The sequence below is a fragment of the Lutra lutra genome, chromosome 1 (genome assembly GCF_902655055.1).
Source record: "Lutra lutra chromosome 1, mLutLut1.2, whole genome shotgun sequence".
Lineage (NCBI taxonomy): Eukaryota > Metazoa > Chordata > Mammalia > Carnivora > Mustelidae > Lutra > Lutra lutra.
The window spans coordinates 49,762,652-49,779,814 of NC_062278.1; the positions used below are offsets into that span (position 1 = coordinate 49,762,652).

The following is a 17,163-nucleotide window of genomic DNA, read 5'->3' on the forward strand; positions in this document are numbered from 1 at the left end:
CTTTGGACCTTAGACATATTGAGGACAAAGGTGTACATTCTTCCATTTGCAGTCTATTAAGAATAAAAACTGTAATTAAGCACATCTACTTTCCAATGTGAATCCAGAAAAGGATTTAAGAACATGGATACCAGTATGGACCCTGTACAAACAGGAATAGAGCCACGTGTCATGAAGGATACATGATACTCCATTGATACTCCCAAACTTAAAACAAAATGAAGCACAGCAGTTTACACAGGACTTGGATACAGAAAGCCCAAAATCGAAGTATAAAGAAAAATATTTCCAATAAATTATTTGCATTGCATAGTATGAATGGGGTTTTATGAATCAATGGGAAGTGATTGTTTTTTTGTTGTTTATTTTGTTTTGTTTTGTTTTTAGAATCAGAGATTTTATACCGGTTGCCAATATAGAATCCAATGGATTACAATGATATCAGTTGCTGTTTCTGTAGCAAGCCAAGGGTGTTCAGATTCCAATGATTTTTTAAAAAAGGTACTCCTGAAGAAAACTTCAGCGTATTAATCTTCCAGTTTTCAAGTGATCATTCCTATAGCTACTATTCCTTATTCTAACCTACTGGTTTAGTTGAAATTCTAAAACAGACCAAAACAAACCAAAAAAACAACCTACCATCATATAGGGGTAGACTTCTCCAAATCTGCTTCTAATTACATTGATTTAGACTCCTGGTGGATTTATTTGGGTGTTTATAATGTGAACAGTAGTTCCAGAACTTTTAGATAAGGACTACTATTTTTTTTCCTCAGATTCCAGCAAGACTTTAAATGTCAGTTCTTTATTAACAGTATTAACTAGGAAGAAGGGAACCATGTGTAAATGAAATCCACAAGTACACCAACTGCTTTTTTTTTAGGCATCACCACTGAATTCCTCCCTTTTACTTATGTCCTAAGATTCTACTATTTCTGTCAAGGGTACCTTGCTTGTCCCACTCGTTCAGGTTTGAAAATCTATGAGCATCTCGATATACTATTATTGAATCTTTTAAGAAAACTTTATTCTCAGCAGAATTATGATTTTGACTAGTGTGATTTGATGGGCATGACTCCATCAATTTGATGAGAACAGCAAAGCCAGGGTAAGTGAGCAAGGGGGTGAGGGAGAGGTGAGTGACTGGTTTGAGTAGCTTGGGTCTTCTAATCAACTGCCTTGTTAATATTCTAGCTTTACCAGATCATCTGCTCCTCTCCTTCTCCCTATTATCTCCTTATGCTATCAAACTATGACAACATCTCTCAATTAGAATAAGTGTCAGGTAAATGCTTTCATGAAGGGGTAGGACCAAGTGAAATTGAAGGAAAGTTTGAGGATGGGAAGAAATCCTGTCCAAAGCTTTCTCTATGAATTTGTACATCACCAAGCTTCATGAATTTATCAAGCAAGTTAGTATTAAAATCAGCTGCATTTTGCTGCAAGAGCACTAAATTTTCTTTCTTCCTTCCCACTCCCCTTTGGTCTTTTCAAATTAAAGACTAAAGAAAATGAAAAGGAATAAGAAAGCAATCCATAAATGTTTTCTCAGCCCTGGCATTCTGGACCAATCCAGTAAAGCTGGAATTATCACAAAACAACATGTTCTTTTAAGAGTCCATTTTCCAAACAAAATAAGTTATGGACTTAGTGGTGGGTGATAAAGGAACATTTCAGATACTTTGAAACATCTCAAGCTTATTTTTCAAAAAAAAAAAAAAAATTGGTTTTGGCAATATCTTCTACATGGCTTTTTCCAATAATTTCTTCCTTCAGAACTATGAACATGTGAAGGAAAATCCATTACTGTTCTTAGTCTAGATTTCCTAATCAAAGTCATATGAAAGGTACTCTTGAGAACTTACAAACATTTTTAAAGAAGGTCCTTCTTTCTAATTCAATGTAGACAAAAATAAAATACCACACAAGAGAGACCAAGCCAAAAAATGTATGAGAAAGTATTCAGTATTGTCAGTACAAGAGAAGTGTGTATTAAAACTCCCACAAGACGCTGCTATGCTAGAACAGTGAAAATGCAAAATGCTCACAGCATGGAATGCTGGTGAGGATGGGGAACAGTCTGAACTCTCATAATGCCTATGGGACTGTAAATGGAAGTCAGGCAAAAAGACAAAATTAAGTATACATTTGCCCTGTGACCCAGCCATTCCACTCCTAGGTATTTATCTAAGAGACATTAAAAGCTATATCCACAATATCTTATACAAAAATGTTTATAAAGTCTAAATTCATAATAACCCCCCAAAAAGACACAATTAGGTGTCCACTGACAAGAGAGTAGATAATAAATGCTGGAATATTCACATAATGGAATACTACTCAAGAATAAAAAAAAAGGAATGAATTCTTAATATCTGCAATGTCATAAATAGAAACTCAATGCAAACACAAGGACACATAAAAACTAACACACTGTAGGATTCTATTAACATGTAATTATAGATTAGGCAGCCTAATCTACAGGGATGGAACTCAAATCAATGGTTGCTTCTCGAAGAAGGCTCTGTCTGGAGGGATGACAGTGTTCTATTTCCTGTTGGATCACAGGATACATAATTATGCATTTTTTTTGGTAACTGATCAAGCTGGGCATTGTACTGGATTTCAATTATACCTCAACAATATATTTTTTTATTTAGAAAGGAAATAAAACTTTAACAATTTAAAAATCACCTTGAGTCTTTTTAAAATTGAAAAAAAAAGTTAATGAAATGCCTTGATTGAAGCTTGAGAATTTGGAATGCTTGTCAGATACAGTTTTGAATTCTAAAGATAACATAAGGATGCCTGGGTGGCTCAGTGGGTTAAGCCTCTGCTCAGGTCATGATCTTAGGGTCCTGGGATCGAGCCCCGCATCAGGCTCTCTCTCAGCGAGGAGCCTGCTTCTCCCTCTCTCTCTGCCTGCCTGTCTGCCTACTTGTGATCTCTGCCAAATAAATAAATAAACCTTAAAAAATATATATATGACATAGTAAATATTTATGATAAACAACCACTTTATTTCCCAGCTTCAGCATGTTGTACACTGCCCAGCTCATAGACCGTGCCGAATATATGCCCTGGGTGGATCAATGGCCATCATTTAAAAATATACTTAGATTTTTCCTTTTTTGTCCTGCAAACCTGTACTTTTCCTCTGTCTGCATCTCATCCTGTGTGTATCTTTCCAGGTTTCTAAACCAGTGATTTTTAAACTTCTGGGCATCAGGACCTTCCAGAGGGCTTGTGAAGCCACAGATTCTTGGGTCTCACCTTCAGAGTTTCTTCTGCACTAGATCAGGGGAGGCTTTGAGAAATGAGCCCAACTGATTTTGATGCTGCTTGGTTTGGGGCCACCCTTCGAGGACTACTGCTTCTAGCACTTCTTCAACTGTCACATCAAAGTTCCATTCCTTTCCAACCAAAGGTCAGCATTTCCTACTTTTAACCACCTTCCTAACAGCCTCGGGCCTCCTCCTCTGAGATTTTATTACTCTTCTCACAGGTACTTCCCAGTTGCTATTGGGCTCATTCTCTCCTGTACTTTCTTCTTTGGGAAGAAAAAATGCTTGCATGTGTTTTCTGTTCAGTTCGGTGATGACTCTTTCAAGGGTAGGGACCCTCACTTAGTATCTTCCTTCCTCTGATACCCAGAACAAGCTATAGAGCTAATCAGTGATCAATATGTTTTGATACCTCGTATACGTAGACATTCTTCCAAAGCATGTACAGATCCTACTAAAAGCAACAGCGAATTTTCAGGTAAAATAAATCCTTTGTTAGGATGAATTACCTGTCATTGGGACAATGACTTGGCAACGTCCAGTCGTGGTGTGGGTTAATGAGGAAACCCCAGGACAGGAATACGGAGCTTGGTGTCAGAGTGCCAACCACCAGCTGGAGAGGTTTGCGAGAGCGTGATTTACCTAGGGAGGTAACATGCAGGTTAACTCTGATAACACAGTAGATTTTTATGATTGGGGTAGAATGCACAATAATGATTTAGGAAGATGATAAAGAGCATGAAAGCATCAAGTTTCTTTTCTTCTGATGGAGTACACAAATATTATCAATGTTTTGCCCATAAAATTAAGCAGAAACCAAACAAAATATCATTTTGAAATTTATGTGCGTATATTTATGCATATATATGTATGTGTATATGGGTAGTACATGCATATAAATTATAGGCAATCATACCTAGGTATTCTTTTTTTTTTTTAAGATTTTATTTATTTATTTGACAGAGAGAGAGATCACAAGTAGACAGAGAGGCAGGCAGAGAAAGAGGGGGAAGCAGGCTCCCTCCTGAGCAGGAGCCTGATGGGGGGGCTCGATCCCAGGACTCTGGGATCATGACCTGAGCCGAAGGCAGAGGCTTAACCCACTGAGCCACCCAGGTGCCCCTAGGTTTTATTTTCTTATGGGTTAGGGATGGCTATGAAAGTTGTGGCTATTACCAATGAAATAAATAATGCAAATGTGTTGCTCACTTCATTTCTTTTACAGATACAATAAAAGCATGTTTGTTCTCCCCCTTTTCCCAAGACTATGAATAGTGTGAAAGGACATCAAAGATAAAAAAAAGAAAGCTTAACATCTGGCTTGTGGGTTATATTCTATTTTAAAACCAGTTTAGAAGTGTAAAATCTCTTATCATACTATTATAATAAGCCACCTCCTTTTCTTGAAGTGAGTGTCTAAATGGAAAATGCAGGGACGCCTGGGTGGCTCAGTTGGTTAAGCAGCTGCCTTCGGCTCAGGTCATGATCCCAGCGTCCTGGGATCGAGTCCCACGTCGGGCTCCTTGCTTGGCAGGGAGCCTGCTTCTCCCTCTGCCTCTGCCTGCCACTCTGTCTGCCTGTGCTCACTCTCGCTTCTCTCTCTATGACAAATAAATAAATAAAATCTTTTAAAAAAATAATAAAAAATAAATGGAAAATGCATATACATTCTTTTTCATACATTCCTAATACTGTTGGAAGACTAGGGATGACATAGGAAGAACATTTGTTTAGATGGGACAAATCAGATTTGGGCAATACCAAGTGATGATAACAAACCACTTTAGATTCTTTTCCAGTATATTAGGGGGAGCAGTATTTGCATTTTCAAAAATATTTGGAACTTCAGGAATGGGATCAGTGAAAAAGAGCAATGAAGATCCTTTGCCATGGAAACCAACATTGGCTTAGAAAAGAAGTCTGTACATAACCTAAAAGTGCAATAAGATATCAAATAAAACTATGCAGAACATAAAACCTTCTTTTTTTAAAAAATTTTTTATTTCTATTCAGTGTAGCAGTATTCATTGTTTTTGCACCACACCCAGTGCTCCATGCAATCTGTGTCCTCTCCAATACCCACCACCTGGTTCCCACAACTTCCCACCCCCCACCCCTTCAAAACCCTCAGATTGTTTTTCAGAGTCCATAGTCTCTCATGGTTCACCTCCCCTTCCAATTTCCCTCAACTCCCTTCTCCTCTCTAACTCCCCTTGTCCTCCATGCTATTTGTTATGCTCCACAAATCAGTGAAACCATATGATAATTGACTCTCTCTGCTTGACTTATCTCACTCAGCATAATTTCTTCCTGTCCCATCCATGTTGCTACAAAAGTTGGGTATTCATCCTTTCTGATGGAGGCATAATACTCCAGAGTGTATATGGACCACATCTTCCTTATCCATTCATCCATTAAAGGGCATCTTGGTTCTTTCCACAGTTTGGCGACGGTGGCCATTGCTGCTATAAACATTGGGGTACAGATGGCCCTTCTTTTCACCACATCTGTATCTTTGGGGTAAATACCCAGTAGTGCAATTGCAGGGTCATAGGGAAGCTCTATTTTTAATTTCTTGAGGAATCTCCACAGTGTTCTCCAAAGTTAAAACCTTCTTTTTATTTCCACTGGATTCTGTCTTTCATTTCATGAGACCATGCCTCTTGTATTTGCTATAATAACTTGCAAAATAACTTGTGTTATTTTGATCTAATGTGGTAGGAACTAATGGGTAGGAAGGTACCTCTTGTATGAGCTTAGTGGAAGTTACCTGAACCAAATGTCCTTTAAAATTGTGCCATCGTTGCTGCTTCTGGTAGATTTAAGTTCTTTGAGTTGTTATTCTGGTGGAAAAACCTTCTCATCCCAGAACATATAAGCCTAGTGGTGGCCAACTGCTTCATGGTAACACAGCTGAAATTTTTTAACTAACATATAATGTATTATATGTTTCAGGGATACAGGTCTGTGATTCATTAGTCTTACACAATTCACAGCACTCACCATAACACAACTGAATTTTTAAAAAGCTATCTAAAATAACTGTCAAGGATAGTTGTTCATTTGTTTGCAAATGTGCTTTTATCTTTTTCCATAAAATTTTCCAGCTCCACCTGCAATGCTACCTTATATGATCATGATTCCAAGAACACAAGTCTGACTCCCCAAAAGGGTAGAATTGAACCTGGTGAGGCTAAGGGATTTATGTAGTTTGACAAAGGCCTGAAGGGGTTCTGATATTCCTTTTTCCACTCCTGAGTTAGTTTTCACTAAGTAATACAACTATCTCATTTTACAAATGAAAAATAAGGCCCAGAGAAGTTTCAAGGTCACACCAAGAGCAAGGTCAAGACTTATATTTCTCTCTTCTGAACTGTAATCTAGTTTTTTTCCTTTCTTTTCTTTTTTTTTTTTACTACATCATTGACATACTCACGATATATGAAGATTATGCCATTTAGAGACAAAATATACATTTTCCTTTCTCCAAGGGAACCTAAGGCTTACATGACCATAAAACAATTATTTCACTAAATTTGGATTTTAACATAAAAGTGATTAAAATTTATGTGGCAGATGCAGATATAGATTGAATTGAAGTTAATGCATTAGTCATTGTATCATTCTCAAATGCAGATTACAAAAAAATTACATCCTTTGCCTGAGAGGAAAGGTGGGGCATTATATCCTGATCAAGATGAAACAATTTCCTGAGCTGGTCATCACAAAGGGAAAAATAATTTCAAGGCCAGTGTCCTAGAAGTTCCCAAATGAAGTTACAAAGCGTGACTAAGGTGTAATCTCTCTTTTGATGTCCCTTACACATTTCTTTATGTTTGTCTTGAGAAATAGTTTGATGAGAACATGAAGCCAGAATCCCATGGGCCCATACTAATACTTCCTGACTTTATTAAATATTTTGAAATAAAGTCTTGAAATAAAGTTTCATTATAAGTTATAAGGAGTCACTGAAATTTCCCTCCCGCTGTGGGAGAATTTGGGAGGCCAGGAAAAGGAATTTGTATTTTTCAAAATGCTTACTGAGTCCCTAAAAAGAAGTGAAAACAAACAGAAGGAGGGGAGGGGACCGTGGCAACAAATTTCTGGTAACAGGCTTGGCTAATGCCTCCAGAAGACACAATTCACAGCTGCGAAGGGCCTGTTTGCTACATGTATTTGAAGATCTGTGCACTCCCCCAACCCATTTCATCGCTCTAGAAACACAGAACAAATGAAAGAGATCCCTTTTGCTTGACATCTAGTATACTACATAAGATAAACATGATTAGGAAATACTAAGACCAGTTCACAATAGTAAATGCCAAAGAAAAGCGAAACATTTTTATCAATAATCTACAGTCAGGGAGATGTGAGATTGGACGGTAAAGGCCTAGTCCCATCTTTTTTAGGTTCTGACCACAATGGTCTACTTATTTGATCTGCGAAGAAATTTTAATAGTGAAATTGGGACAATGTAAGATTTTAATCTTTCTTTAGTCATGTAGAAAATGTTTCTACTCATTTATTCGTAGGTTATTTACTTTCCTATTTCCAGTCTCCCTCTCCCTGGGAGTCTCGGCATTGTGTTGCTATTCTAGAAAAGCGGTCCTTGCTCTCATGTTGGACTAAATAGAAGAGGGTCCAAAGGAGGAAAGAGGAGGAGTAAAGTAGAACCCATGTTCCAACCCATTTACCATGTACAGAAAGGAGTGATGCTTTTAAAATGTGAACAGTCTCCTTCAACAAAGGCTAGACATCAGATTTTGCCCTTAAAATCTGGAAAACACCAGACAAGGCCCAAGTTGACACACTGTGAAGTAGATTCAGGCTAACAGGAGTTAACTCTAAGTGAGCACATACTATGGGGCAGGCCCTATCCTGCAAGGCCACACATGTATGAACTCATTTATCCCTCATGATAACCCTGGTGTGCAGGAGAAAGGAGGCACTGAGAAGTTCCGTAATTTGTCTAAAATTCCTCAGGTTTGTATGTAGTGGTGTTGGGATAAGATCCCAAGCAGTCTCTACAACCAGATCATGGTACTTGCAAGCTGGGTTATCTGCTGACATGGGGCCTGCTGTGTTACATGTTCTAATCTACATTCCTAACTCATCCCCAAGGAATTGGTTTCCATGGGTAGAAATGACAAAACATGGTTTAAAGTTAATCAAATCTGAAAAATGAAGAAAATATACCTGAGCACGACTTCTTCTGACTCGGAGGGGGAGCAGGCCGCACAACGATCAGATATTTAGGTTCCGCATCTGGAAACAATAACATTATTTATCAGTAAAATTCTCTGAGAAGGAGCAATGTTCACGACAGCAAACCCATGTCCTGACTCAATGTTCCCCAGGCCTTAATCACTGTAACCATCGCACCCATGGATGAGAGGACCCAGGAATGTGTGAAGTTAATACTCCCTGAGACAATTCAGTCCATTAAGTTTTTGAAATGAAAATTAAATCCAGATTTTCAAAACCAAATGGATGGGAGTCAGGGAGAGGTCTTGAATCTTGCTAGACACAGATTTTTTTTTTTTTTTCTTTAGACACAGATTTTTGTGCCACATTTTCATCAAGCCTTCCCACTGCAAAGAGATTTTTTAAAAATCTGCTCATACCCATTTTGTCATCCTACTATTCATAGAAGTCATCCTGATGCTTCAGAAACAGGGAAGGTAAATCATACTTGCCTAAGACCCATGAGATGCAACAGGACCTCAGCTGCCTTATGATCTGAAACTGCTCACTTCCACAGTAATATGAATATTCATAATGTCTTTATTTTCATCCTATTTGCATAATCTCTCAGCCTGTTATCATATTCAGCCAATCACTTTTGTGAGCAATGTTTAACAAAGTCACAATTTCAGGGGATATGCTCTTCATCTACAAGATGCCAATGGAAAATAAAAGAGAATCTCTTTTAAAAATATTTGGACTGATGATTTGCAGATCTATATCCCTGAACAAATAACACATTATATGCCAATTAAAAAAATAAATAAATGTGTATTTACATGGGAAAAAAAATATGTAGGCTTTGGCGCTCCTGGGTGTCTCATTCGGTTAAGCATCTGCCTTCGACTCAGGTCATGATCTCAGGGTCCTGGGATCAAGTCCCACTTCAGGCTCTCTGCTCAGTGGGGTGTCTGTTTCTCTCTCTCTACCTCTGCCTCTCCATTCCTCTTGTGCTTTCTCTCTTGCTCACGCTCTCTCAAATAAATAAATGAAACCTTTAAAAAAATATTTAGGCTTTAGGGACACCTCAGTGGTGCTGTTGGTTAAGCGTCAACTCCTGGTTTTGGCTCAAGTCATAATCTCAGGGTCATGGGATTAAGCCCTGCAGCTCTGCCCTCAGCATGGAGACAGCTTGAGATTCTCTCTCCCTTGTCCTATCCCTTTCACTTGTGTGCTCTCTCTCTGTATAAAAATAAATTAGTAAAATCTTTTTAAAAAAATTTAGGTTTTAAATAAAATGGTGTTTAAACCATCAGTATGCACTAAATCAGGAGCTAATAATTTATCAAATCATCTTCTTTTTTGAATTGGTATTTCCAAGATGGTTGATTTAAATATACATAAATAAGCCAGATACAATTGGGCATACTGAATAGCATTTCATAAGCACTTCTACTGAACTGGTTGGTGACTATTAACTACAATATTTCTTCAGTAATTTTGGATCCTGAAGTTCATTCTGCATCCAATTTCATTTGGATGCTGTAGTCAACAAGAGTTCACCCCTGCTCACTCAGACAGAATTTACATCTTTGTTTTGTTTACATTCTGGGTTTAAATGTCTTGCCTCTATGAATCTGGAACAGAGGCCTTCTCTGCCCAAGGCTTTACGGAGCTGACCTCATCCTCAGCTGGAGATAACCTGGCAATTCAGGCCCTTTCAATGACTTGGGACTTTGTCTTTTACTGGACACCCCACACAGCCTTATTTGCTATAACCTGCTACAGTAACTATACCGCATAAAGGAAACCAGGTAACCTCTCGAACTGACCTCAGAGCTTTGTCTCCTTTCTGATGATTGCCTCATGAGCACAACATGGTTAAAGGAATGTTCATTATGTTTCAGAGTCTCGTGTTTGAAGGCATAGCTTGCTTAGTGGAGCTTAGACAAGGAAGATTGAACCTAAATCAAAGGTCCCTAGTACGAATATAATACATTCCCTGATTGTATTTGGGATCTAAAGTAATATAAGTATTAAGAATGCACCACATAGTCAGTACTTTCTTCGTGTAGGGCACTTATGAAAAACACTTTACATTTGTGACTAATTACTCCTCATGGCAATCCTACTTGATACACACTACTATGGCACATTTGTGGAGGAGGTCACCAAGGCAGGGTCAGCTTCATGGGCAGGCAACACGCCCTGTCACACAGGGCCCCATGTTCAGAAGCGTCCCATGCTTGGTTTAATGCCCTGCTGTCAGCGTGCTGAAATTCTTAATAGTTTTTTCTTCGCATCTGAGTTTGGTAAGGGCAATGAAGGACCAATAAAGCCTGTGTGGGAGCAGAGGAGCCAGAACAATAGATAGGCTGCAGTTTCTTTCCCACCCATAGTGGTTGAGATGCCTTCTCAGCATAGCATTCCCAGGGACCCAGGACACATGGGGGTTCAGCAAGACTCCAAGGTCAAACAGAGCAAGCATACTACTGCATCTCTGGCTGAGGAAGAGGGCACAGAGGGGACCTGTGAGGACACACTCACTGTTCAAGCAAACCAAAAGTTGCTTCCATGCAGAAGGCAATGGCATTGTAACCCAAACGACCAAGCAATACTATAGCATCCCCTATTGCTCCTGTTAGTTCTCCGTATTTGCCAACCACTTATGCTGAAAAGGACTATCTTGAAGAAAAAGGGAAGCTGGACCAACCCCCAGTTCCCGTGCCTTTCCCTTCTTTCTCACTCATAAGTAAGCCAAAGGCAGAGTTATAGAATGTCCACATGTCAAGAAGTGAAGGACAGAGAGTTAGTGTTTTGCATTTCCATTCTTTGGGTAAGAAGGAGATACATGTGCACGTATCAATGACAAATTACAAATTTTGTGATCTGTGATTCTGCTTAGGTGTTGAAGGCCCATATTGGCCTTTAAAACTAGCCTTGCACGATGTAAAGATAAATGGCAAAATTTAGGTTAATAATTTAAAATTTTAATTTACTTAATGCCATTGGATAGCAAATAAAATAACACCATCACAAGCTGAGAACCTGTGGAAGAAAGGAAATATTTTAGGATCTTTAATGATAATTTTCTCCTGCTTTTTGAAACAAGGGCCTTGCATTTATTTTTAACTTGACTGTGCAAATCATATGCTGTCTTGAATTTACTTCTAGAAACCAAAACTAAATCTCTGTTTTTCTTAAGTTACCCTCACTGTGGCAGGGTCTCTTAGCTTTTCACTTCCTTCCTTGATGCACATTAATTCAATTCTGCCTCAGCAGCTTAAAAAAAAGGCCTGAAATACTAGAAAAATAGCATGCGTGGAAGCCAGAGATAGTGCCATGATCCAAGATATATGGTTATAAGAGCAATTTAAAAGTAATTTTTGTTATGATCAGTCATTTTGCATAAAGCCTAGGCTGTGACAGCCAGATACAAATTAGAACAGATGTCGGGAACGGGGGGCAGATAGGAGGCCTCTCACTACTCATTAAAAACTCCCAACATTCATGTATTTCAGCAGTCTTTGCACTCAATTTGGAACACAAACATGGAAAAATAAAACAACTAAAAACCAAAATTTCTATTTCAGTTCTGTACTCTGAAACTCTGCAGATCTGTAGTAGCCTGGAAATACATACACTGTAGCTTTGTCAGCCATTCTATTCACATGTGCCAAAACACACTAGTTCTTCATTTAGAAAATGTATATAATTAAAATGTCCATTTCAGCAAATTTGTGTAGAATACAGTTAAGCCTATACTGTGTTGCAGACTGATTACATCTAATTCTCTTAATATTTCAAATGCCCTGAGGTGAAGGATTGCGACAGCTTACTGTTTAAGGAAATCTACTACTGAAATCCTTTATAAAGTGCTAGAGTTTTTGGTAATACAAATAATTCTTCCATAATCGCTGTTTGATAAATCCCAATTCTCACATTTTTATTAGAAGACCTCCACCTTGCAAGCCACACTGCTCTAGAATGAAGTCATAGCGAGCTTCATTTCTGCAGTGCAAATTTCCACAAAATAAAATTTAATAAGCCAGGATGATCCCACAGGAAATCATGTAAGGGTCTTGAACAAAAATAATAATTTACCCCTGCCATCTTTTTAACAATTTGGTTTCATATCAAACTAAATTTCTCGACACAAAAGCATATACTCTAGAGCCTGGAATTACATCTTGCTTGCTTTGCTTATATAAGGTGAGTGCTTAACGTATGCACATCTGTTTCCTCCCCTGCAAAATGGGGGGAAAAATCACAGTACCTAGCTGCACAAGGGTCTTAGTGATGATTAACCTGTAACAGTGCCTAACACATAGAAAGAGCTTAGTTAATGATAGTTATTATCATGACAATAAAGATGGGGATTCCTTGAAAGCAGAAATTTGTGTCTTCAGAGGCCCTGGGGACTTATAAAAAGGAAGGAAAATGTTCAAAGCCTTTATTTTTTTTTAAAGCAATTATCACAGGGTCCAAAATGCAAAAATTTCACAAAAATAAAATTAAACACCATATAGACAAAGATCCTCTGTCCTGACTGGACTAAGCAGCTCTTATGAGCTCTTTCAGGCTTCTTTTGTGTTCATCTCTCTGTGGTCCAACTTTATCAAGCGTTTTAGTAAAATGGTTTAGCCAGAAACCCCTATCTTCCACACCTGATCACATACCTGATCACAAGTGAGGATCCTTAACCTCCACCATCCCCTGATCACCATGGCCTGCCTTTGGCAAGAATCTTGCCAGGTTAGTTTAGCCAGATTCCCCCACCCCTTATCCTCATGTTTCTTCTTAGTCATTTTCCATCCATGTATTCCCACCTGCTTCTTGGCTATAAATTCCCAATTTTCCTTGTTGTATTCAGAGTTAAGCTCAGTTTCTCTCCCACACTGCAAGATCCCATTGTTGTGGTCCCTATGCCTACTGCAATAGTCTCTACCTTTAAACAAAGTCTTCCCAGCCATCTTTAACAAATGCCACTAAATAAATTTTTCCTTCATAATACTCACATCAATCCAAAAAATCCTAGAAAATTTACTGGTATGCAGAATCTGGCAGCACATAATACAATAATATATTATGGCCAAGTGTAGGTTTATTCCAGAAATGTATCATACAAAGAAAAAACAATAAGCCTATTTCAACAGGTACTAAAAGTCATTTCACAACATTCGACACTAATTCTTATGTGATAAATAAGGAGTCAATGGACACTTGCGTTAACATGATAAAATAGATCTTGAGACATCTGACCCAACTTTCTGTAATGTAGAGCACCCTACACATATGTTCCTGTTGAGAAGCTCTTGCTGGCTTTTTCAGAACACTCAACTCTCATTTTTATTTCCCTTTTATTGCTTTATTTTTAAAAATGTTACCCTAGGATTCTATTTTATAACCTGCTTCAGCTTTTCTGTTGAGTACCTGAGCCCACAGATTATTAGGGAAACAAACACAAGTAATATAACCAACTATATCACGTGTTCTTTGGGGGACTAAGATGAGATGGTGGATTCGAAGCGTTATTGGGATATTTACACACGAGACCAGCTTACCAGAATTGCAAGTTGGAACAAATTTGCTCACAAAAACCCAGATTTAAGTTTCTATGTCCATTTCCCTCTTTGAGGTACCTCCTTGCTTTACTGAGTATGGTTTATTTATTATTCAAGCTTATTTTCACTTGTTCTCAGGATCACAAAAGTCGTCATTTGCAAGTTACTTTGAGTGGATTCATGTTAATACAGTGCCCCTGCTCATGTCTCATTCTATTTCAATGACATAAAGCAAAGCACATATCCTCTACTAAATACATACAGGGCAATGTGCAGGCTTTCCTCTGGTAGGAGAGGACCCAGGCAGTGAACAGTTAACACAATGGTGCTTAAAGGTCTGGGTCAGAGAAGGTGAACGTCATCTCAGATATCCTTTAAGGGTTCAGGGAAGGGATTTAAGATGAGATTGAATTTTGAGTTGACTCTGAGTCTTTTAAAGACTGTCCATGAACACGTTTGTCAGTAACTAGATTTTTGATGTAAAAAAAAAAAAATCCATTGAATAGGTAGAATTATCCCTCCTGTGATTTGGAGATCTGAAAAGAACAGTGATGCTTGATCTTTGGTTCACCTCCAGAGAGGGGAAGAGACGGCTGCCTCTGGGTCCCAGTGGAAGAGGCTGAAATCTCTTGCTCTCTGGAGGTAACTGGGGCTATAGAAAGGCTTCCGAGATGTAGAAAGTGGGCAGCAGAAACCCAGCAAGGAGAACACTGGGCACTGAGCTAGAGCCCTGTTCATACAAGGGGCTCCCTCTGAACAGCTGTTCTGGCCGTTGCTGCGATTTTGGCCACTAGGCACCTGATCAGAGGGTGGAAGAACAGAAACCCAGGATCTTGGGCAGGCAGGGGGAGAATGGAGCCCCGGGCTCTTTCATGATGTGCAGAAGTTGGACGGACTTCCAAATGAACTCCACCAGCTCTTCAGGGTTTGCAAGACTGGTGTGGGGAGAGGGAAGGAGGAAAGAATAGAATCCAAAGGGAAGAAATCTGATTTCCTTCTAATCTAGCAGGTGAGAGTTTAGGAGTTTTAATTTGATTTGGAGATATAAAAGCAACATAGTATTATCTGAGTCCCAAATGATAACTTAACAATATTATAAATAAAGCTGTTTTATAAGAAATGGCATATTAAAAATTCAGAGCACCCTATTTCAACGGCTCTAAGATATACTGTCCCCTAGCTTTTAACATTTCTCAAATGCATTCTATGATTGGTGGTATCTTACATCGTTCAGGGGCAATTGTGACTTTGTTGTCCTTACCAAGACCTTTCCTAGGAAGGTCAAGAAATTGACAGTTTCAAGAAGAAGGTCAGTGATTTGGAAGAAAACTTAGTAGAGAAGGGTTGCAAGGCTGCTGCATCACTAGCATTCTTGCTGGCCTAGTGAGTGGTGTGGTGTGGGAAAACAAGGCTATTGAAAATCAGAATCAAAAGGTGAAACAGAAGGTTCAGACTCTCAAGGTCAAGAATATTTAACAGTTACTGAACTTTTTTGTTGTTTATTTTACTTTAAAATTTTTTAAAGTAATATTTTCCTTGCTTAAGGTCCCAGCCCTAGTCTAGCCATGAGAAAAACATCAGATAAAACTAAAATGAAGGACATTCTACAAAAATTCTAACCAGAGGGACGCCTGGGTGGCTCAGTTGGTTAAGCAGCTGCCTTCGGCTCAGGTCATGATCCCAGCGTCCTGGGATCGAGTCCCACATCGGGCTCCTTGCTTGGCGGGGAGCCTGCTTCTCCCTCTGCCTGCCATTCTGTCTGCCTGTGCTCGCTCGCTCTCCTCTCTCTGACAAATAAATAAAATCTTTAAAAAAAAAAAAAAAGAAAGAAGGGAATAATGGGGCAACAGCTTAGGGGGTTTCTTAAGTGAAAGGATCTTAGGAGTCCGAGGAAGGACTAAAGGGGACACAACAGGGACTACACTGTCTTCATTAGCTGAAATAGGCTTTAAAAAAAAAAAAAAAAAAAAAAAAAAAATTCTAACCAGAACCTTTCACCAAAAATAAAGTCGAGAAAACAGACACTGTCCACCAGAGTCAAAGGAGACATGACAAAATGTAACACGGTATCCTGCATGAAATCAGGATGAGAAAAAAGATCTTAAGTAAAAACTAAGGAAATCAAAGTACAGACCTCAGTTAATAACACCTCAATATTGGTTCATTAGTTGTGATGAATGCACAATATTAACATGTCAAGAAAAGAATTTAAATGTGAAGTATGTAGGAATTGTCTATACTATATGAGCAACTTTTCTGTAAATCTAAAGCTAAGGCAAAGACTTAATTAAAAAATAAAATCATATCTCTTTACAAAAAATAGATATTATGTATCATTATGTGTCAGTAAGACTAAGGAAGTTGTTTTAATAAATACAAAATAAAAGCCTGAAGGGATGCATTAATCAAGAGCTTTATTGTTTTTTACTTTTATATGAAAGAGTGGTGTGATTTACAGCTAAAGTTGATAAAGTTTGATAAAGTAAGGTAACTATTTTTAAGAGATACCAGTGTGGCACCTCATAAGACTACTAATAAATTAAGAATAAAATCACTGACAAAACCTAAAACAGAAGAAAACTATGGCCAGGGAAGTAACCATGCATAAATATTATCATTTGCAAGTGTCCACATGCCACACTTGGCTGTAATCTGTCCCGAATGGGCACACTCCAAATTAAGTACACCCTTTAGCTTTCAGCATTTGGCAGGCAGCTCCTATGCCTTATATTATCAACACTAACACTGAGTCATGTCTGTTTGAAAAATCCCCTTGAAAATCCTCCTTGTGTTTGAAGCCCAGGCAGAGAGTTCCATTTACCCACCAGTCAGTTCTGAAGAAAAATAAATAAATAAATAAAGGACTCTCCAGAGTGTGGCCATGGAAGTGATAAGCAAACAGAGCTCCAGCCAGGGCCCTCCACTCTGCAGTCCTACCTCACTGCCTTTGCCTAAACCTGCAGACACTGTCCCTCTCACCCTCTGGTCCATGAAGAGGAGCCTCACTGAGAAAGAGAAAGGCGTAACATGGTGGGGAATTGGAATGTATGAAGACAGTAAAAGCTACTTGTCTACTCATTTCTTGAAAGGCCACTCATTGTTCCTTCAAGATTTCAGTGGGGTAACCAACC

At 38.6% G+C, this 17,163-nt stretch overlaps 1 protein-coding gene across 4 annotated transcripts in view; it reads right to left on the bottom strand.

Annotated features, from left to right (window-relative positions):
• The window catches only part of ABI3BP (ABI family member 3 binding protein), a 268,734-nt gene that overhangs the window by 164,554 nt on the left and 87,017 nt on the right, over positions 1-17,163 (bottom strand). For all 4 annotated transcript variants that reach the window (XM_047723248.1, XM_047723222.1, XM_047723232.1 and 1 more), the window contains exons 3-4: positions 8,481-8,549; positions 3,794-3,926 (exon numbers count right to left, since the gene is read on the bottom strand). In XM_047723248.1, the coding sequence (XP_047579204.1) occupies positions 3,794-3,926; positions 8,481-8,549 (202 nt within the window). The remainder of the gene's footprint in view (positions 1-3,793; positions 3,927-8,480; positions 8,550-17,163) is intronic.